Source organism: Cervus canadensis, chromosome 30 (assembly GCF_019320065.1).
Source record: "Cervus canadensis isolate Bull #8, Minnesota chromosome 30, ASM1932006v1, whole genome shotgun sequence".
Taxonomy (NCBI): Eukaryota; Metazoa; Chordata; class Mammalia; order Artiodactyla; family Cervidae; genus Cervus; species Cervus canadensis.
The window spans coordinates 7,715,027-7,738,421 of NC_057415.1; the positions used below are offsets into that span (position 1 = coordinate 7,715,027).

At 43.0% G+C, this 23,395-nt stretch overlaps 1 protein-coding gene across 13 annotated transcripts in view; it reads right to left on the minus strand.

The window, feature by feature from the left end:
- The window catches only part of ADRA1A (adrenoceptor alpha 1A), a 177,171-nt gene extending 154,157 nt beyond the window's left edge, over positions 1 to 23,014 (minus strand). For 4 of the 13 annotated variants that reach the window (XR_006266654.1, XM_043453442.1, XM_043453439.1 and 1 more), the window contains exons 1-2: positions 22,589 to 23,012; positions 19,803 to 21,339 (exon numbers count right to left, since the gene is read on the minus strand). Coding sequence is in view for 12 of the 13 variants with exons in the window: in XM_043453442.1 (XP_043309377.1) it covers positions 19,803 to 20,685 (883 nt within the window). In the remaining variant the exon portion in view is untranslated. The other 9 variants (XM_043453443.1, XM_043453440.1, XM_043453446.1 and 6 more) reach the window with 7 other exon arrangements.
- Positions 23,015 to 23,395: the final 381 nt, after the last annotated feature.

Consider the following 23,395-nt stretch of genomic DNA (forward strand, 5'->3'; position numbering starts at 1 on the left):
TATATCTTGGGTGTCTGAGAAGGATTTCATTGGAACCAGGAATTGTGAAGTCGAGAAGCTGGAGAACTACGGGTCCCACGCAAGCCCCGTTTTCTATAGATGAGGAGATGGAACCCAGGGCTTTTAAACTCATGGCCAGAGCATTTTCCTCTATTCCAGGAGGAAGCCAGGCAACTCCAGCGAGAGGTCACTTCCTCCCTGCCATGCCTTGCTTTCCACTTCTCTGCGTGAGCCCAGTGGCTTCTAGCTTACAGGCTTGTTCTAGAAATTAAACTAGAGGTAGGAAGTGGCCACAAGCACCACTAAGATGGATTGAATCCTTGTGTCCCTTCCATCCCCCCAACTTCATCTGTTGAAGCCTTAACCCTCACTGTGATGGCATTTGGAGGTGGGACCTCTGCTTTGGGAGTAATTAGGTTTGGATGAGGTCATGAGGGCGGAGCTCCTGTGATGGGATCTGTGTTCTTAAAAGGAGATGAAGGGACCAGAGCCGGCTTGCCCTCTGTCCTGCAAGACAGAGCAAGAACCTGGCTGTCAGTGAACCAGGATGAGGGCCCTCAGGAGAACCTGACCGTGCTGCACCCTGATCTCGAACTTCCCAGTCTTCAAAACTGTAAGACGTAAATATCTGTTAAGACACCTGGTCTGTGGTGTTCTGTTTCAACAGCTTCAACTGCCTAGGGCAACCATTGTCCATATCCCTTACATAAACTCCTTCATTTCTTGCTTCCCAGGTGGCGCTAGTGTTAAAGAACCCACCTGACAATGTAGGAGACAGGTTTGATCCCTGGGTTGGGGGGAAATTTCTAAATTCTTAATAAACCCAAGAGCCTGTGTAGCACAATTAAGATTCAATGCAGTCAAATAAATAAATATTTTTAAAAATCTAAAAGAATACACAAATATGTGAAAATTTGCATCACTACTGAAAACACTAAGAAAGGGTCATACACATAAGGCAGAACCTCTGAGAGATTTCTGGAAACTAGTTTGTTTGCCACCAGCTTGAATGAAGGATGGAGTCCTCAGTTTACCTCAAAAACAGGATGAAGGGAAGATGGCTCCCAGTTGCTGCTGGGTGACACCCCCAGAGGTTTGGAATAGCAGATCCTGGAGACCTAGGCAGAGTCAGGGTAGCTTTTCAAAGACAAATGCCAACTGCACTTGAGTGTCTAATTAGAGTACTGATGCCAAGGTCCACACTAGATGGGAAATCTCTGTTTTCTCATCAAGACCAGCCAACAACTAAAGGGAGGCTCTTGGGACATTGATCCCAGGGAGCCGGTCATGCCGCATGGAGGAGAGGCCATTGCACTCACTGTGTCAACCAAACAGGATGAGGACTCTTGTCCTCTGCTGGGCAAAAGTGAGCACTTGTCCTTCTGTCTCCTCTGCTCCCTACGGATAAACAGATCAAGATTTTGGCAAATGTGAACTGCAACAAATTCTTTTCCTTTGCCCCTCATGTGCGTGTGAAGTGGCTTCAGTCATGTCCGACTCTTTGTGACCCCATGGACTGTAGCCCACCAGTAGTAGTGGTAGTAGTAGCCCACCACTGTAGTCCATAGGATTCTCCGGCAAGAATACTGGAGTGGACTGCCATTTCCTTCAGGGGATATTCCTGTCCCAGGGATTGAACTTGCATCTCTTACATCTCCTGTATTGGCAGGCGGGTTCTTTACCACTAGCGCCACCTGAAAGTCCCTTAATCTGGGTCTGAAAGGTTTGGACTGGGACCCAACCAATTCCAAACAGAGCCCATTTCAAATGTTATTATTAGGTCACCCTTGTGAGGCTGAACAAAAAGAGAATTACTGGTCATGTGAAAAGATTCAGCTGTTCAGTAGATGAGATTGATCTGAGGAATCAGAGATCCTCAGGTATAAAACTCCACTTTTAAAAGAGTGACAGGGAACAAAATGAAAAGACAACCCTCAGAATGGGGGAAAATATTTGCAAATTAAGCAACCAACATGGGATTAATTGCCAAAATATACAAGGAGCTTGTGCAGCTCAATATCACAAAAACAAACAAATCAATCAAGAAATGGGCAGAAGAACCAAAATAGACGTCTCTTCAAAGAAAACAAATGGTTAAAAGGCACAGGAAAAGATGCTCAACATCACTAATTATTAGAGAAATGCAAATCAAAACCACAATAAGGTATAACTTCACATTGGTCAGAATGGCCATCATCAAAAAATCTACAAATAATAAATGCTAGAGAGGATGTGGAGAAAAGAGTACCTTCCTACATTGTTGGTGGGAATGTAAAATAGTACAGTCACGATGAAGAACAGAATGGAGGTTCCTTAAAAGCCTGAAAATAGAGTTATCATATGATCCAGCAATCCCAGGGCATATACCCTGAGAAAACCATAACTCAAAAAGATACATGCACCTCCAAGTTCATTGCAGCACTATTTACAACATCCAGTTAGTAGCCGCTTAGTCGTGTGTGACTCTTTGAGATTCCGTGGACTGGAGCTCACCAGGCCCCTCTGCCCTTGGGATTTCCCAAGCAAGATTAGTGAAGTGAGTTGCCATTCTCTTCTCCAGGGGATCTTCTGAATCCAGGGATCGAATCTGGGTCTCCTGCACTGCAGGCAGATTCTTTACCATCTGCACCACCGGGGAAGCCCAGAAAGAAAGTGTTAGTTGCTCAGTCAGTATGGAAGCAACCCAAATGTCCATCAACAAAGGAATGGATAAAGAAGATGTGGTACATATATACAATGGAATATTACACAGCCATTAAAAGACCAAAATAATGCCATCTGCAGCAATGTCAACAGACCTAGAGATTGCTATACCAAGTCAGACAAAGACAAGTATCATGTGATATCACTTATACGTGGAATCTAAAAAAAGGGTACTAATGAACTTATCTGCAAAACAAAAATAGAGTTACAGGTGCAGAAAATAACATGTGGTTACTAGGGAGTAAGTGGGAGAGGGATAAATTGGGAGATTGGGATTGATACATACACACTACTCTATCTAAAATAGATAACTTAAGGACCTACTATATAGCACAGGGAACTCTACTCATTACTCTGTAATGACCTATATGAGAAAAGAATTTTAAAAAGAGTGGATATATGTATAACTGTTTCACTTTGCTATACAGCAGAAAGTAGTACAACACTGTAAATCAACCATATTCCAATAAAAATTAAGGAAAAAAACAGTGATATGGAAGGAAATCTCTGTGCTGCACTGAAATGAGATTTAAGGAGCTATTGGGTTTACAAATTAAGTGTAGGCAATAATGAAATGTGCCAATAAACTGGATTCCATTGGAGGGAAGGAGGAAGAGGTAGCTTGTTATTAAGGCTAACTAGATATAATAGAACACAGACTTGAGAAACTTGGAAGTCAGAGGAAAATAGTGAAAATATGCCTAAGATGAGCAAAAAAGCAAAAGAAAAGGGGGCAGACAGAGGAGATCCAAAACAGAGCTAATATGCAATCCAAGAGAAAGAATAAAGCAGTTGAAGTAATCACCAAAAGATTCTATCTTTAGCTTCAGGACCAAAAAAAAAAAAAAAGAGCATGGGGTTTCAGGCAATAACAATGAGGAAGTTACCACCGTACCAGAAATGTCCAGGAGACGTTTATAAATTTGATTAGGGAAAAAAATCTATAAATACCTTGGTTAGAAAATAAACACATAAAGAAAACTTGAGGGGAAAAAAATAACGAATAATCAAGTTGGCCTCAAATTACTTATAAAGCACTGAATACCAAGAGACAGAGGAGTAAACAAAAGTATTTTGAAATTGAAAAAATATATAATTCAAGTTCTGTATTCAGAGAGGTGTCTTTTATGTGTTTAAGCTCAGACATATATGGGCTTAAAAAATGTGTTTGGCTTACAACCTTATTATTCAGTCACTAAGTTATGTCCGACTCTTTTGCGACCCCATGGACTGTAGCCCGCCAGGCTTCTTTGTGCCTAGGATTTTCCAGGCAAGAATACTGGAGTGTGTTACCATTTCCTTCTCCAGCATCTTTATTGATCAAAATTTATTTGGCATTATACTCTTCTTTAATATAACAGCAAGTATTTTAAACCTTGTGGGCCAAGCAGTCTCTTGAGCAGCTATTCAACTCTGCCACTATAGCATGGAAGCAGCCATGGATGATTTGTAAACAAATGTACATGGCTGTGTTGCAATAAAGCTTTATTTACAAAAACAGGCCATAGTTTGCTGGTCCCTGTTCCACATGGTAGATAAAGCAAAATCCAGAGCTCTGCGTGAGTAAATCATAGTGTATAATAGGAGGACTATTTGTATTACTAAACTAAATTATAGAAAGATACAAAAGACAGGATAGGAAATGTAAACATTTAATAGTAATAAACTACATTTAAAACACAAAATTGTATGCAGGTTTCTGGAAGAAGGGAAAACAGGTGGGATAAGCTTCCTCCCTTATATGGGCAAATGTGGGTGGTGGAAATGGCTGTTGGAGAAATGAAGTCTTAAAAAATGTTTTTCAAAGGCTCAAAGATGATCTGGTAGTAGAATTAAAAATTCCAAAATACTGCAGAATTTAAAAAGGAAAGAATAAAATGGCCCTAGTTTTCAAGAGGCAGAAAACAAAGAAAAGGAAGGAAGCATAAAGCCAGAAAGCATAAAAACAGAAGACAAAATCAATCCAAATGTATCTGTTATAATCAATGGAAATTAGTTAAATTTTTACTAAGAGAATAACATCCAAATTAGACACACAGACTCTGAAAAATCCATTTGATACAAGATACACAATCTGATATATAAAAATATGGGCAAAGGTATGTTGACAATGCAAACAAAAATATGTTAGAGACTGCAATATTAATTTTTTAAAATGTACATTTCAAGGAAAAATAAACAGGACAAAAACCTCTCTTTAAATGAAGGTATTGTTGACTTAATCTTTCTAGTATTAGGCATCTACATCAACATATTTAAAGCAAAACTTGTTAAAAATATAAGAAAGAATTGGGAGAATTATTTACAGTAGCAGTAGGAAGGTTTATCACACCTCTCCTGACTGACAAAGTAGAGATAAAGATAGTAAATAATGGATAGAGATCTCAAAAACACCACTATTAACATTAAAATATATCTTATCAACATTCAATCAATTAAATGTGCTAATTATTGATCATATATCAAGTAATCAAAAAAGCTAATACATTTCATAAGCTAGAAATTATTGGGTTTACATTCTTTGACCAGAATGCAGTAAGTCTGTAGACTTTTAAAAACCAATTTCAGATTTACTGCATTCTGGTCAAAGAATGTAAACCCAATAATTTCTAGCTTATGAAATGTATTAGCTTTTTTGATTACTACATGTAAATCCATGGCTGATTCATGTCAATGTATGGCAAAAACCACTACAATATTGTAAAGTAATTAGCCTCCAACTAATAAAAATAATTGGGAAAAAAAAATAAAATAAAAATAAAAAAAATAAAAGTAGGGGATTAAAAAACTATCATATGACCCAACAATCCCTCTACATTAGGGTACATGTATCATTATCAATTATAACTGACTGATAACAATACATGTACCCTAATGTTCACTGCAGAACTATTTACAATAGCTAGGACATGGAAGCAACCTGGATGTCCACCAAGAGATGAATGGATAAAGAAGTTGTGTGTGGTACATATACACAATGGAATATTACTCAGCCATAACAATGAGCACATTTGAGTCAGTTCTGATGAGATGGATAAAACTAAAGCCTATTATACACAGTGAGTATGTTTGAAAGAGAAAAACAAATGCATACTAACACATGGATATGGAATCTAGAAAGATGGTACTGATGAACCTATTTGCAGAGAAGCAATGGAGACACAGAGATAGAGAACAGATTTGTGGACACAGAGGGCAGGAGAGGCTGGGACAAATTGAGAGAGTAGCATTGAAATATATACATTACCATATGTAAAACAGGTAACTAGTGGGAATTTGTTCTATGAAACAAGGAGCTCAAAGCCGAGGCTCTGTGATGACCTAGAGGGGTGGGATGGGGTGGGAGGTGGGAAGGAGGTACAAGAGGGTGGGGACATATGTATACTTATGGCTGATTCATGTTGATGTATGACAGAAACCAACATAATATTGTAAAGCAATTATTCTCCAATTAAAAATAAATAAACTTTAGAAAAAGAAAAAATAAACAATATCCTCCTTAGGTCTATTGTTCAAACAGCCTATAGACTTCTATATTTTTATCTTCTAAATAGTTTCTACTTTTTTGAAACAAAGAACTCTAGATAATGTTTGTTTTAATATTTTTTTAAATAGTGACAAGAAATAATATAACAGTTTTGATAATCGCAATCACATAAGTGAAATTTTGCAATAAAAGTGATACAACAACAACAACAAAAGTAGGGGATAAAAACAGAAATTACTGTTCAAATTAACAAGCAACAACAACAATACAAGAAATCTTCTTCAGCTCATATAGGATTAAGGAGCTACAAATAGGAAAAACAACTGGATGAGGGCACTGCCTGGCAAAACATAAGGCAAGAAACTCAAGTTGCAGGGAAGAAAATGAACAGCTTTGGTCATTTTTAATCTTAGACAAGAAAAATTAAAATACGTGAACCAAACATTCTGCTCGTTAACACAAAAGGACAAGATATAACCAGAAAAACAAAAGAAATGTCTAGAGCTTAAATTAGTGCCCTGGAAAACAGAGAAAAATGATCAATAAATTCAGGATGTGAGTTCTCTGAAAAAAACTAATGAAATGAACAATCTTTCAAGACACCTCAGTGAAGACAAAAAGTGAGAAAACATAAGTAGATGGTGTACAAAATGAGAGAGATTGAAAAGAAATGAAAAAATAACAGAATTTCATGTAGAATTCTGTGCTAAAATGTAGGACCTCAATAAGAAGGAAAATAGAAAAGAAGAAAACATAGATTATCAAATCTGACAATCAGAATAGACCACTATCCATGGAAGAAATAGAAAACAGTCTCCAAGAGCTGCTTCCATAAAAGGTGCTATACCCAGATGTTTTATGGGCAAGTTCTTTCAGACCTTCAAGGAACACATAATTCTTATGCTATTTAAATTGTTACAGATAGTAGAAAAAAAAGAAAAGTGTCGCAATTCATTTTATAAAGCTAACATAATCTCGAAACCAAAAAAGCAACAAAAACATAAAAAATATGTTCATCTCACATAGAAATATAGATGCAAACCAGAAATAAAATATTTAGTAGAATGTAGCAACATAAAAAAGAATAATACTACTGATCAGCCAGAATTTAATCCAAGAATACATGATTGGTTATTATTAGGAAATAAAATTTATCAACTCAGTGTCAATGAAAAATATATTGATGCATATTAAAAAGGCAACATTTGATAAAATTAAAAATTCATTTTTTATAAAATTGTTCTATAAACTGTAGAAAGATAATTCTTTGATATGATGAAGGATATTGATCTAAAAACCAACAGTGTCATATCTAATGATGAAATACCAAAGCAGCATTTCCCAACTTCTTTGTAACAATCATTTTCCAAGAACATGTCAGTAAGTGGGATTAAAAGGAAAGTGTAAACAATAGTCAAAAATAATTTGGGAAGTAAATGGAGAAATGTTATATTTTTTATGGAAGTATAGTTGACTTACAATGTCATATTTCTTAACAGGTCTCAGTGTGATAAAGATGGTGCCTTTCAAATTGATCTATATATCCAAAAATTATGAATAACATGTGACAGGATTTGTGTATGTATGTGTGAGAGCATGTATGTGTACAGTGGTGTTGGTGGAGTAGAAGATGTAACTTGACAAAATGAGCTCAGACTTTTCCTGGAAGAATGAACATGCAAAGATAGACAAAATAATGTTGAAAAATAATATTCATCCAGATGCCTTCACCCCCAAAATATGACAGTGTATTATGAAACCACAGAAGCTAAAATAATGTAGCACTAATAGCAGAGAGACAGATAAATGTAACAGAAGTGGGAGTTCCAAAATAGATTCAAGATTCTTCCTAATGTAACAAAGGTAGTTTCCCAAAGAAGATGGGAAAGGATAGATTATTCAAAAAGTCTTTCATGAGTATCTAGTTAGGGACTTCCTTGGTGGTCCAGTGGCTAAGACTTTGCCTTTGAATGTAGGGGGTGTGGGTTCAATCTGGTCAGGGAGCAAGGACCCTACATACCTCAGGGCCAAGAAACCAGAACACAGACAGAAGCAATATTGTAATAAATTCAATAAAGACTTTTAAAATGGTCCATGTAAAAATCTTTTTTAAAAGAATATCTGGCTAGCCATTTCAACATAAATACAGTTAGACATCACCTACCAAAATACAACAGTAAATTCCAGGTAGATGATAAATGATGCTCTAAAAGAACTAGGAGAAAATAGAGGTTATCTGAGTTACATGGGGGGAGATCTCTCCAAGGGTCCCTTAGAAGGCACAATCCATGAAGAAACATTAAAATATGACACTACATAAAAATTTTAAAAGTCTATGTATTTGTAAGAGGGCAAAAAGGATAAAATGCAAAAAAAAAAAAAATCAACGAGAAGAATAGTTGCTAAATATGTATAAAGATTATAAAATTGTTAAATATCCCTCATTTTTATTCCCTTTTTAGTAAACCTGTACCTCTCTCTGCCTGCATGGAGGAGGAGGAGTATGTGGTTCAAAGGAGGGTCTCTTTTAGCCAGAGAAAGGAAGGGAAAGCTTTCTGTATCTACCCTCCACAGGTGGACAGTGAGGGGAAGTGGGGAAGGAGGAAGTGAAAAGAGAAAGCCTGGTGTTCCCGAACTCCCCTCTTGACAAGCACTGCAGAGGCTGTTAAGAAGACAGAGGTGGAAATGAAGGTGCTTTTCCCACTCTCCATCCTGGCATCTGGGAGATGACGTAAGAGGGCTATTACATCTGCTAAAGTCATAGCCCGTGTGGCTGGGTGCAGAAGAGTAGGTGTGGGTTAGCACCAATGTTTGGTGTGGTGTGGAGTGGTGTGGTGTGGTGTGGTGAGGTATGGTGAGGTGTGGTGTGAGTGGTGTGAGTGGGTTCCTTGGAGGAACCCATAGGGCTCTCCATGTCTTCAGACAATGATGAAACATCATTGAGAATTTAGCTCAGGAGCCTGTCAACAGTGACCACACGGGCTGTTATGGACAGAGTGACTCCTTGGCCAATGGCAATAGAACAAGCATCACCCCAGCCAGGAACCAAATGGAGGCAAAACAGGTAAACCTATAGAGACTTAAGTGGGCTGGGTCATCAGGTGGGGCAACTGTCCATGGGTGAGCATCCTCAGACCCATCAGGGACAGCTGTGTGATGACTAGGGACTGGCACCGGGGCCAGCCACTAGACTAAAACAACATCCCCAGTGCCGGAAACTAAAAATCACCACGAGAGATCAACCTAGGACCTGATAATTTCCTATCACCCACTACCCCAATAACCATAATGTGTGCCCTGATTAACAATTTAGCAGGCAAACCTGCAATGCTGAGTTATCCAAGAGATACTGAGTGTATAAAAATGCTGCTTAAATGATTGGATTTGACTGAGCTTACTGGGTTTAACTAAAAGTGTGTGTGTGTGGTGTGTGGTGTGTGTGTGTATGTGTGTGTGTGTAGGGTGTGTGTGTGTGTGTGGTGTGTGTGGTGTGTGTGTATGTGTGTGGTGTGTGTGTGGTGTGGTGTGTGTGTGTGTGTATGTGTATGTGTGTGTGGGGTGTGTGTGTGTGTATGTGTATGTGTGGTGTGTGGTGTGTGTGTGTATGTGTATGTGTGTGGGGGGTGTGTGTGTGTGTATGTGTGTGTGTGGGGGTATGTGTGTGTGTATGTGTATGTGTGGTGTGTGTGTGTGTGTGTGTGTGTGTGTGTGTGTGTGTGTGTGTGTGAACTCCCCTGGGAGTTCATGAAAAAGATCACATCAGTTTTTGAAAAATAAAGAAGCTATGTTTTCTCAGCATGTCTGACTACAGCATGAGAAAACTGGCAACCCAGCATATACAGTAAAAAGTGATTAATATGGTCAATGTATACAATAAACTTACAAACGGAAACAAAGTAAAACTCAGTGGCTTAACAAAAAAGTGGCCAAAGAGCACAGATGAGTGATCTCAGAATACAAAATTGAAACAGATATGACTGATATGGGGGGAGTGGCTTTCAAATATAAAAATATGGGGGGCGGGATTTCAAACAGTAAAGAAAAACGCAGTTTCAAGATGAAAAGCCACTATACACATGTCCAGATGGAAAACCAAGTCAAAGGACTAAAAGACGGTGAACCTGTCCAATGAGGAAAATGCCGTAGGAAAAATCCTCCCACCTGGACCTGAAACCACGAAATAAGAAAACACAGCAATACCTAGGTCACTAAGTGGTGTCTCTTTCAGAGTACTGACTGCCCTGTATGCAGCTGGTTTAAAAGAGTCAGCTATTGTTCAAAGCTTTGTTAGAACTCATTGTAGACGTCTTCTGAGCCTGAGGCACATTCTTTTGAATATGATGGTAAATCTCCAACGACAGATTCGTCTTGTGGAAAGAGCCACAATTAATTTAAAGCCAAGTCTGGTTAGACTGTTTGTGATCAGGGAAAGCTTTTCTCGTAAACTGGCTCTGGAGGCGGTGACAGAAGAGCCATTTGAAAACTCTGTGGCAGCTCGCGGAAATAAATATTTTCAACCTCGAGTGAGAAGGATCCTATTTGGCAAGGTATCTCTCACCTGTCCTGGGTCAACGTCTCCCAACTGGTCTAGCCAGTCTTCTTTTCGCTAAGCCTCTGATAATTTGAAATATAAACTTGATCATGTCATCCTTGTTCCTGGTCATCTTCAAATAAAAACACAAACTCATAAAAATGACCCTAAAGGCTTATTTGGTTAGCTCCCTTTTTCTCCAGCTTCAGTCCAGTCTTATCAGAGTCTTTATTTATCCTATTCCGTCCAGTCTCCTTCTAGCCAATGAACAGCTCCTTGGTCTACAGATCTCAGCCCCAAAGGTCAAGGTCAAGAAGGTCAAGCTGTCCTTCCCAGCAAGCCTATTCTACCCTCTTGCCCAGGGTCACTCTTATCCACGGTACATGTTTCCAAGGTACCACTCCATCCTCTTCCTTGTACACAGTTTTGGCATTTTTATGGGGTTATCTGATTCATGTCTATCTCCTCACGGAGGTTAGAAGCCTGCAGGAAGGCAAACACACAGGCTGTTTTTACATGGTTACATTTCATAAAGCCCAATATATGGGACTTTTTCGATAAGTAACTGGAAGATGAATGAGAAATGCTCCCTGATACAGTTGTGAGGAAGATGTACTGGAAGATGGTTGCAATAATCCCCTCATCCCTTTGTGAATCTGCTCTCCCATCAGGAGGTGAGTCTGTTTCCCTCCCCTTGAAGGTATACTGGCCTCGGTGATTTGGTTTTCCTACAGAATGAGGCAGCAGTGACCCTGGGCCAGGTCTGGGTCTTGTGCTTCAGAAGCCTGGCAGTTTCTGCCCCGATTCTCTAGGAGAGAAGGGCCACACCACAGGAAAGCTGGCCTCAACTACTGGGGGAAGAGCAACCACCAATTCTAACATCCCGACAGCCCAATAAACTAGACCTTGACTCATAACTGCCCAACAGTCACAGGCCATAGCAGGATTGTTGCCTTAAGTTACTAAGTTTTGAGATGATTTGTGGTGCGGCAAGGGGCTTCCCCCATGGCTCAGCTGGTAAAGAACCTGCCTGCCAATGCAGGAGATGCAAGAAATGTGGGTTCAATCCCTGGGTCAAGAAGATCCCCTGGAGAAGGAAATGGTAATCCTTGGAGAAGAAAATAGCAACTCACTCCAGTATTCTTGCCTGGGAAATCCCATGGACAGAGGAGCCTGGGGGCCACAGTCCATGAGGTCGCAAAGAGTTGGACACAACTTCACACACACACCTACCTACGTGATGCAGCTAGAGTAACTGAAAAACTGGTCTCTTATCTTAAAGTCAAAGTTAGATTCTCTCCACACCATTATCTCTCAGAAGTCAGCCTTTTCCATAAGAATCAGGGGGCTGTTCTTTTGTACCTGCAGCAAAGAAATGCAATTTCTAACTGGCCTGGGCATCCACAAGCATCACTCTATGTCATTATGTGCCCTCACCCCTTTTTCTTGCCACTTTTCACATATCACCCTCTGAAACTTGTTATATATTGAACTGTGCAGATTTTCAGCTCCACTAGGCAAGGATTTGTCTTTATCTCCAGGAATTCTCTAGCTACTTGGCACATAGGAAATGCTCAGTGAAATTTTGCTGAATGAATAAATGACTCTGCCTCACTGCTTCCACCTGGTAATCATCTTGCCTGCATTGCCTTCTCCTGGACATTCCATCTTAAAACATATTCTCCCTCCTTACCATGTGCTGTCTTTTTTAAAAAACATCTAAACTTTTTTTAAACTATTTTTTAATTGGCCATACCGTGTGGCATGTGAGATCTTAGTTCCCCGACCAGGGATCAAACCCACAGACTCTACAGTGGAAGCATGGCATCTTAACCAGCGGACTGCCAGGGAAGAAGATGTGCTGTCTTTTTTTATTTTAAAATAATTCTTAAATAGTAATGTCCATCTGAACCACAGCTCAGACCAGTGCTCTTTCCTTTCATTCAGAGATAATAGCAATGGCTCAGTGCAATAATAATACTTATTTTGAACTTAAATCAGATGTGTCCAGAGTTCTGATGCATATAACCAAGTGTTCAGTAAATGCTTTCCCCCCTCATCCCCTTCTTTCTGATGCTTCCTTTTGCCCACTCCAAAGGCATCCACTCTTCATGGCAACATCCCACATCAACATATGTCAGTAATGATCTGTGAAATGTATGAATTCAGATAAGATTAACATTTATTGCCATTTGCTCTGTGCTAGGTGCTATACTAGGCAGCTGACCCATATAACATCTCACATTTTATGAAAAAAAAAAGCCTAGGTTTAAATCTCAGGTCAATACTTTCTCCATCCGGCAAACTACCTTCGGTACCAGTTGGCTCTAGACAAAAGAATGTAATAGGCAAAGACGAAACACACACTCCAGGTCCCAAGGTTCCTTGAGGCACAGTATATACCCTTCTTTCTTCCATATGTTGAAGGCTAACAGCTTCAAATTCCCTTTATTTAGCTTCATGATCAAAACTTGTTTTCTAAGAACATTCACTCTAGGACTTTCCTGGTGGTCCAGTGGTTAAGAATCCGCCTGCCAGTGCAGGGAACATGGGTTCAGTCCCTGGTCCGGGAAGATCCCACATGCCTTGGAGCAACTGAGCCCTTGCTCTAGACCCCACGGGCTGCAACTACTGAAGATGGTGTGCCCTAAAGCCCATGCTTCACAACAAGAGAAGCCAATGCAAAGGGAAGCCCACTCACTGGAACTAGAGAAAGCCCCTGCACAGCAGAAAAGACCAAAGCACAACCTAATATAATAAAATAAATAAGCAAAAATAAAATAAATTCACTCTAAGTTACAAATGACTGATCATTACGTCAAGTGTGATCTCCCTCCCCTGAAGGGGTTCTCAGTTTCAGGCAAATATTTAGGATATGGGAAGAAGACAAGGCTAGCAAGACTTAGACTTGAAGGCAGAAAAGTCAGATTTCTACCTGTAATCAGGCTATTCAGCACAGCAACCAACCCAGCCCTGGTGGGGAAGAACCAGGGAGAGGGTGAAGTGTGGAGTCCATGGGGAGACAGAGCCTTCTCACAAATCCAGAGGGGCCTTCAGCAATGAGATGGCAGGTCCCCCCTCACCTGATTATCCTGGTCTGGTTCCCGCACAGGTGGGTGCTTCAGCCCTCAGTTTTGCACAGTACACCCACCCCTGCTCTGGTTTTAGTTTCCAAGCCCTCTGTCCTCTGGCAGCTGAGGGCAAACCCATAAGCTCTCTTCCCAAGAGACTACTTGTCCTACTTAAGAGCTCATGTCCCTTGGGTATAATAACATAATGGCATATTTATTCTTCTCTCCACATTTTGCATGAAAAATGTACTTAAGATAGTTACTAAAAACAAACAACATCTCACTGATGGCTCACGAGATGTAGTGCAGTCTTCAAGTCCCTGCTTAGTCAACTGCGATACGTCTAGACGCTTCTGTAGTGATTTCCAGACATCGTTCACTGTTCTATTCCTTAGCATTTGTAATATCACTTTGAGGACCAATCTCATCGATTTGTGATCATTGTTTTCAATTTGTCTCCTTAACTAGACCGTGAGACCCTTGAGGGCAGAGTCTGTGCTTTGGTCAACTTTTTGTTCTAACACAGTGCCTGGCACTTATTATACACTCTGTATATATAATACACTTATTATATAATCACTCTGGGAAGAAACAATGTCTTACTTGTTTGGTGTCAAAAAGAAACTGTGGACCATAGATTTGGTAGGTTTGGTGATCTTGTGCCCATTTTCACTTCAAAGTTACCAGCTTCCCAAGACAGCAGATCCACAAGAGAAGCTCTGATAAGACCAGAGTCTCCTTTCCCCTAGATGGACTCAAAATCCAGTCTACCACACTCATCTTCTTGGATAGCTAAGCCACAACTAGAAGTCCCAAACTCCCAGTCACCCATCCTTATCTGAGTTGTTCCCACCATCTGGCTCTGTATGACCCCTAATCTGATCTAGGAGCCTCAGGAGATGTGGTTCAATCCCTGGGTGGAGAAGATCCCCTGAAAGAGGAAATGTCAGCTCACTCCAGTATTCTTTCCTGGATAATCCCATTGACAGAGGAGCCTAATGGGCCACGGTCTATGGGGTCACAAAGAGTCAGACATGACTGAGTGAGCACACAAACAACACAATCTGATCTAGCCTATGTTCCTTCACAGTCTCCCCTTCTTTACTTCGGCCCCTAGATACAATCAGTCAACAGCAACATTCCCTATCATTCCCAGCCTCTTAGCTGTCACAGACCAGCATTCAGCCTTCTTGACTGGTCTTCCTTTAAATATATGACCTTAAGTCTCAAACACATCCTCAGGACCTCCTGGTGACTCTAGAAAATTTCCATAATCTATTTACTCTCTCACCTCAAAGACTGATCTTTCACATTTTCTTCTACTCCTCAAACTACCATCACTTCCTATTCCTTCCTCACTCTTAGTTGATGATCTTAATTATTTTTTTCTTTCCAATTCAATTTATTGAAAATAGGGAATAGAGATGCCACAGGACATTTTCAAAAACACTTAGATATTTGGTTCATTTCTTTTTAATGATGAGCAGAATTATACAGAAGGGAACCCAAAGAAAGAGAAATTAAGCTGATGTGTACTTTTATTTGACTACAATTTGCTCCTGATGTATAAAGCCAGGCTGAAGCCATCAGCATTACCTACAACTAAAATTTAACTCTAACAATGATGCTTTTGGCTTGGTAAGAACATTTGCTTTTTAAAAATGAATGTTTTCTATTCCCTTAGTCATTCTGAAATTAAAACCAGCTTAGTTTTAAAAATACATAAATTTCATCCGATTTTGAGATGACCATGAGTCTTATTTCACGGAGAACATGCATGCATTTGGAAGTGATCTTGACCTTTCCCCTCCTTACCTACTGCCTCTGTGCTCATACACTCTGGCTTCTCCATCATTTTCAAACCCTCTTGTCTCCTCCCTTGGCTGTACCATCAGGATCTCTCTATGCCATCATTTTCATCAGAAAATAAACATGATATCCTATCTTCCACCTTTGAAATTTTTCTCTAGATCCTTATAGCGACACTGCCTTTCCCTGTCCCACAGTCTAGCAAAACCCTTCCACTTCACCTTTCAGTCTCTAAAAAAAAGTACACAATCAGGCTTTTGTCTCCATCACTCCGCTGAAACTACAGTCCTCAAAGAAAGTGTTAGTTGCTCAGTTGTGTCCCACTCTTCGAGACCCAGTGTACTATAGCCCGCCAGGCTCCTCTGTCCATGGGATTCTCCAGGCAAGAATACTGGAGCGGGTTGCCATTTCCTTCAGGACTTCCTCCTATCTCCAAAGACCTCTACAAGGCCAAGTCCAGTGTAGATTCCCAGTCCTCCTCTGACTTGGTCTAGCAACTGCATGTGATAGCTGATGACTCCTGCCTTCATGAAACATCTCCATTCAGTTTCCGGGACATCACCTTCTTCTACCTCCCTGGCCACTCCTTCTCAGTTTCTTTTGCTGATCATTTCTCTTCCTTTTCCTGACCCTCAAATATCAGGATCCAAGGCTCAGTCTTCATCTCTCTTTTCTCTCCACACTTTCTCACTTGCATATCCTTCCATTTCTGTGGAAATATGTTGATGTGTCCCAAGTTTATATCATAAACTTGGATAGACATAAATAGCTTCCCCTCTTAGCTCCAAATACATGCATGTAACTGCCTACATGACATATCTACTTCCACATATAATAGACACTTCTCAGCATGGACTGTATAAAATAAGCACTTGTGCTTCGCATTCCTGCCAGCCCCTTACCACCCCATCATTCTTTAGTTTCAGGAAATACTACTATTTACCCAGTTGTTAGGGCCCAAACCCCAGAAGTTATCTCTACTCCTCTCTTTTTTTCATATGCTATGTCCAAACGTGTCAGTTCTACCTCTGAAATAAGCGCCTAATGGGAGTACATCAAGGCTGTATATTGTCACCCTGCTTATTTAACTTATATGCAGAGTACATCATGAGAAACGCTGGGCTGGAAGAAGCACAAGCTGGAATCAAGATTGCTGGGAGAAATATTAGTAACCTCAGATATGCAGATGACACTACCCTTATGGCAGAAAGTAAAGAAGAACTAAAGAGCCTCTTGATGAAAGAGGGGAATGAAAGAGTTGACTTAAAGCTCAACATTCAGAAAACTAAGATCATGGCATCCAGTCCCATCACTTCATGGGAAATAGGTGGGGAAACAGTGGAAACAGTGGCTGACTTTATTTTTGGGGGCCTCCAAAATCACTGCAGATGGTGATTGCAGTCATGAAATTAAAAGACACTTACTCCTTGGAAGGAAAGTTATGACCAACCTAGACAATGTATTAAAAAGCGGAGACATTACTTTGTCAACAAAGGTCTGTCTAGTCAAGGCTATGGTTTTTCCAATAGTCATGTATGGATGTGAGAGTTGGACTATAAAGAAAGCTGAGCACCGAAGAATTAATGCTTTTGAACTGTGGTGTTGGAGAAGACTCTTGAGAGTCCCTTGGACTACAAGGAGATCCACCCAGTCCATCCTAAAGGAACTCGGTCCTGGATGTTCATTGGAAGGACTGATGTTGAAGCTGAAACTCCAATACTTGGCCACCTGATGCGAAGAACCAACTCATTTGAAAAGACCCTGATGCTGGGAAAGATTGAGGGCAGGAGGAGAAGGGGACGACAGAGGATGAGATGGTTGAATGGCATCACTGACTCAATGGACATGAGTTTGGGAGTTGGTGATGGACAGGAAGGCCTGGTGTGCTGCAGTTCATGGGATTGAAAAGAGTTGGACATGACTGAGTGACTGAACTGAACTGGGATCACTTTGAACCATGCCCACCTGTCTTACCTGAGTATAGGGCTTCCCTACCTTTCCCCCCTTGATGTCTCCAACAGTCTCCTAAGTGGTCTCCCTGTTTCAGCTCTTATCTGGGAAACAGCCCTCACTCCTCCCAGCAACCAGAACCATCCTTTAAAAATATAAGACCAGCCACTCACCTGCTAAAGCCCCTCTGATTGGATGACTTCCCATCACAATTAGAATAATACACAAATTCTACTTTGACCTAAAAGATAGGTCAGGTTCCTTGCCAGCTCTGCACTGGCTACTCCCTCTGCCCAGAAAATTCTTCCTCCCAGACTTTGCAAAGCTTGCTCCTCACTTCAGTCAGGTCTCTGCTCAAATATCACCTCTTCAGAAAGGACTTTCCATGCCACTCACCACATTGTCATCTCAGTCTCTATCTGATTGTCCTGTTTATTTTTAAAATAGTGCTTGTTAATCCTTGACTTTTAAAGGTATATTTGTTTGTTTTTGTCTAGTTCCCCCCAAAGATTGCAAACATCTCAGTGCAAGGACTTTTCTGCCTTGTTCACCCTAAGGGTCTAGAACAAGTGCTTAATAAATACAGTACTTGACAGGTGAACAGATGCATAGCTAAATGTTCAAACTTTAAGAGGAAGGAATGGGATGCAGACGATAGGTAAGGAAGCAGTGACTCAGGTAAAGAAGGTTGTATGCTGCTACTGCTAAGTCACTTCAGTCGTGTCCGACTCTGTGCGACCCTATAGATGGCAGCTCACCAGGCTCCCCCGTCTCTGGGATTCTCCAGGCAAGAACACTGGAGTGGGTTGCCATTTCCTTCTCCAAAAGAAGGTTGTATAAATACAATCAAAGCTGTGATGTCATTCTAGAAGCAGAGAATGCAATAATGATGAAAGGCCAGGGAATGGACTTGGAAGGGCCTCTCAAGCATCTGTGTTGGGTAGAAATTTCTGCAATGATGGAAATACTCTATATCTCTGCTGTTCAAAGCAGTAGCTGCTGGCTACACGTGGCTACCGAACACCTGAAATGGTCCAGTGGGACTAAGCAACTGAATACTAATTTTCTTTAATTTTAACTTACATTCAATAAATACATGGGGCTAGTGGTTATGATAGTAGACAGCAAAGCTTTAAAACCTGAAGAATTCCTTCCCCTGACTTATGATTTTGGGATAATAATATATACCTCACTTAGTTATTGAGAGGACTAATGATATCAAATTGTCAATGTCTGAAACATAGTTAGCCCTCAAAAAATAACAGCTGCAATGACCACACAGTGTTGCCAATAAAAGGACTTTCAGTACATGCCATGTAAATTGACCCTAAAGTACAGAAAGGCTTTTATGACTTTTTACTGTAATTTTTTGTTTGCTTGAGCTGGTGGATAACCAATGTGTGTGGGTCGACATTGGAGCTCACAAACTAAAAATAGTAAACAACCATTCTGGGTTGTCAGGAAGGCCTACCAGAGGTAAATGATGAATCCAAGTGCATCAGTTAGCTGACACTTATAATGAACTAATTAGTTTTGACAACAGCTCATTCAGCATTTGTGAAAATTGGATCTGTAACATAACTGTTTGCTTTAATACTTAGGATTAAAATAAAGGGGAATGTATTTACTTATTGGAAACAGTATATTGAATTCTTTAAAGGTTAAACTGTTTTGGAGATATATTTTTTTCTTGCCAGTAGCTCATTATGGGTTCTTGCACACAGAATCCAGAAAACAAAATGAACACAGATATAGAACATAAGCAGACCATTTTCACTAACCCTTAGGAATAATCTAATCTAATAATCAAATTGCACAAGTTTGTTCAGGATAAGCATCAGTCTTATTTTTAGGCCAAGAGAATTTGCAGTCCACAGCAGCAGAGGTGAAAGTGAAATTCCATTGCCCCTGCCTAATTGCCTGGTGGAGGAGACTCAGAGACTTGAAATCCAAGGATGGATGTTTTTAAGTTAAACACAGGCTTAAAAGCATTAACAGAAGCTGATGTTCTTATTAGGAAGACCAATTAATCTGCATCGATGGGAAACCACTTTGCAGGAGTCGAAAAAGTGCACTAGTACCGAATATAAGTGATCCTGGAGCAGAAAGGGAATGAAAATTTACTTTTCTACAGGGAAGTCTTTCCTAACTGCTCTCCTAGCTTTGCCGTTTGAAATGCAGATCCTTTCTCCTCCACCCATGACTGTGAGTCTGGGATAGCAGAAGGGGAAGAGCTGATGTAAAGACTTACCAATAGGCATCACTAAGAAAAAAGGCAGCCAGCAGAGGACGAAGCAGCCGACCACGATGCCCAGCGTTTTGGCCGCTTTCTTCTCGCGGGAAAATTTGAGCAGTCTCACGGAGAAGTGCGTCTTGTTCTTGGCGCTGGTCACCCCGCTGCCTCCTACCTGGGCGTTTTTGCGATGGATGCGGAGTGTCACCTGCTCCGAGTCTGACTTGTCGGTCTTGAGGCCCGACTTGAGGCCCCGGCTCTCCCTCTTGGCCACCACATAGACCCGGCAGTACATGACCAGGATGATGGTCAGTGGCACGTAGAAGGAGCCCAGAGCCGAGAAGAGCACGTAGCCCGGCTCCTCGTTGATCTGGCAGATGGTCTCGTCCTCCGGGGCCGGCTGCCTCCAGCCGAAGAGGGGCCCGATGGAGATGACCAAAGAGAGCGCCCAGACGCAGAGCAGGGCCATGAGGCCCCTCTTCTGGGTAACGATGGTGGGGTAGCGCAGAGGATAGCTCACGCCGATGTAGCGGTCAATGGAGATGATGCAGAGTCCCATGATGGAAGCCGTGCAGCACAGGACGTCCACCGCCGCCCAGACATTGCAGAAGACCCTGCCGAAGGCCCAGTAGCCCAAGATCTCGAAGATAGCGGAGAAGGGCAGCACCGTGGAAGTGAGGAGAAGGTCGGCCACCGCCAGGTTGACGATGTAGTAGTGTGTGACCGAGTGCAGGTGCCGGTGGCAGGCCACGGAAAGGATCACGAGGATGTTCCCCAGCACCCCGAAAAGGATGAGGCCCCCCAAGATCACCCCGAGCAGAATGGCCTTGGAAATGTTCACCGGTGGCGGCGGGTGGGTGCAGTTGGAGCTGTCGGAGGCATTTCCGGAGAGAAACACCATGGTCCCAGCCCCCGGGGGCCGGGGCCGGCAAAGTCCGGCTCTTGAAGGCCACCCCTGGCAGCAGCGGAAGACGAGAGCAAGGGAGCGGGGAGTCAAAAGCTCTCGGCTCCCAGGAGCCTTGTCTGCTGGGGTTGTCTGGGGGTAAGAGAGAAAGTGCAGCGAGGAAGCAACCCCGGCCAGCCCGGGAAACCCTCAGTAGGCCACGCAAAGGGGTAGGGCTTTACAGGCGACATGGCCAGGGGCTCGCGGAGCTGCCAGCCGACCCTCTCCACCCGCAGCGCTGGCCCGGGGCCCCGGCTCCCTCCCTATCTGAGCCTTAGCACGGAACTTAGGAAGACGCGATGCAAAATGCAATCCCAGAATTATGGGAGTCCCCTTTCCTGCACTGTCCGCTCCGTCCGGGTGAGAAGCTTGAGCATTCTGCACATAATTGGAATTCAAAACTCCAGTCTCCCCCCACAAACCACAAGCAAGTACTGGTCTGCCGTCGACTCTCAAAGGCGGGGACCGTTGGCATCTGGGCGCTTCTCCCCACCCGCAGTTACACTCGGTGTGGCTGGATTCATGATAGATCGCGCAGGCCGAGGGGAAACGCGGATGTGAAATGTTCACCAAGAGCGAGATGGCTGCAGAGCGTAGTTTGCCAGCGTTGTCCTGAAAGAACGCAAAGAAATGCAGAGTGTAAGCCAGCCGTCCCGGGGAGCGAGGCCGTGCTAGGCGCGGGGTCTGACCCGGCCGGGAGCCCCGCCGACTCTGAGATCCCGAAGCTACCCGTCCTGCCGCAGCCCAGCGCGCGGGAGGGGACCGCGAGCCGTGCCCCGCCGCTGGGCACCTGCCCTGGTGCGCTCCTCCTCGCGGCCTCTGGCGTTGTTCAAGGACCGAGGCAAACACACCCCAAGCTCCAGCACGGCCGGCGTGAAATTAAAATCTGAAATTACATTAATTTAAATCTAGCCTGAAATTAAAATCTAGCCCGAGTGGCGCGATTTGAGGCTGAAGGGTATGCCGCGCCGAGCCAAGCTGGTGGAAACCCGGAGAGTCTACCCGGTGGCCACTTGCACAGGTTGCTTCTCAGTCACCTGGAGGGGGCGGCCTGGGAGAAGGAGCCGCCGAGACCCAGGGGCCGCAGAGGCAGTGCCACGGGCACGCTCACGCCAGAGGAATTCACACTTGAGTGTGCGGAACGCGCCGGTCTGTCGACCAGCCAAGCCGGCCTGAAAGCCGGGTCCGGAGGAAAGCTCTGGGGACCCAACGAGGGCTGAACCTTACTCTCAGGTCCGAGAGTCCTTTCCGAGCCACAGGATCAGAGGTCCCGGAGGACTGGAGCCTCTAGCCACGCTCAGGAGGGCCCTGGGGGTTCCGGGGAGGAGTGGGAGCAGGGAGCATCGCTCAACCTAAGGAGCTTTGCTGGCGGCAGTCACTGCGGATTTTGTAGGCGTAAAAATCAAGCCCGCGAGCCGGCGGCCAGGGGACGCCTCGTATTTATTTTCCGAGCCGGGGGCCACCGTCTGCGTAAGAAAGCTAGATTTCCATAGCTGCGAGCCGACCACAGGGACTCCGGTGGGAATGCGGGGGAGTGGGGACCCACCTTGCGGATGGGCCCGGAGGCGGGATTCCCTCAGCAAAGGCTTCTGTGAAAATCCCAAGTTCTAGAGCTCACAGGTGATAACAGAACGCAAGCAACTGCAGAAATCCGTTTCCCCTTACCGCGGAGCGATAAATACGCTGTTAAAAACACACTTGTTAACTAGGAGATAAGTTCCCAGAATACAAGAGGGAAACGCGGTGGGGTGGGGAAGGCGGGTGAAAGACGGAGCAGGAGCTTGGGGAAAGTGGGAGTAGGGTCTCGCCAGGAGGCCCCGGAAGGTTTGCCCTCACCCGCCCGGCCCCGCAGCGCACTCACCTGGAGCGCGGATGCAGAGCCACTGGCGCGCGCGCGGCGAGAAGTGGGGCGGCCCGCGGTCCCCGGAGCAACTCCGCCGCCTCCTCCCTGCGGGGAGAGGGGACCGTCTCTCCCACCAAACAGTTCCCGGTCGTTTTGCACCCGCTGACTCACCCCTCTACCAGAGACGTCTTTAAGGTCCTGGCTCACAGACGCTTTACCTGGAGATTTTAACAATAAAGAAAACAGAAAAAGGGGAGGGGGGAAATACAGGCAAGCAGTAACTCCACCTTCACCCTTTTAATATTCAGCTCCCCTACATCAGCAAAGACTGGCAAGGAACTTTGCGGCTCTCGCTGACGTAACACAGTCAGTAGCCCCGGCTAGTACCGTAATCTCCTGCTGTTACCGTATTACTCGGCGGTAATAGGCCCTTTGCGCCCACTAGATTTTGTTCTGTTTTGTTTTTTAATTTTTGGCTTTTGCCTTTTGCCTTGAGTGAATTAGGTTCTCACTTTCCTTTAAGAAAGTGTGAAAGGGGAGGAGGAAGCGGGGAGAAGGGATTTTTTTAAAATTTGTAGTAAATAACTTCTTTTCATGATCTGATTTTAAAAATAAAGAAAAACAGACATTTGCCAGACAAGTATTACGGTGCGTATGATGTGTTCAAAGAAATGCCCAGTAGATTTACTTTTGAACAGCTTGATTCAATTAACCCCTGGACTAGGTTCTGTTAAAATGGAAAAGAAGCGTATTGTTATGCCAAATATGCAGGTGAATTTTATTATTTGTAGATATTTTAAGAAGAAGAATGTAAAATCAGATAAA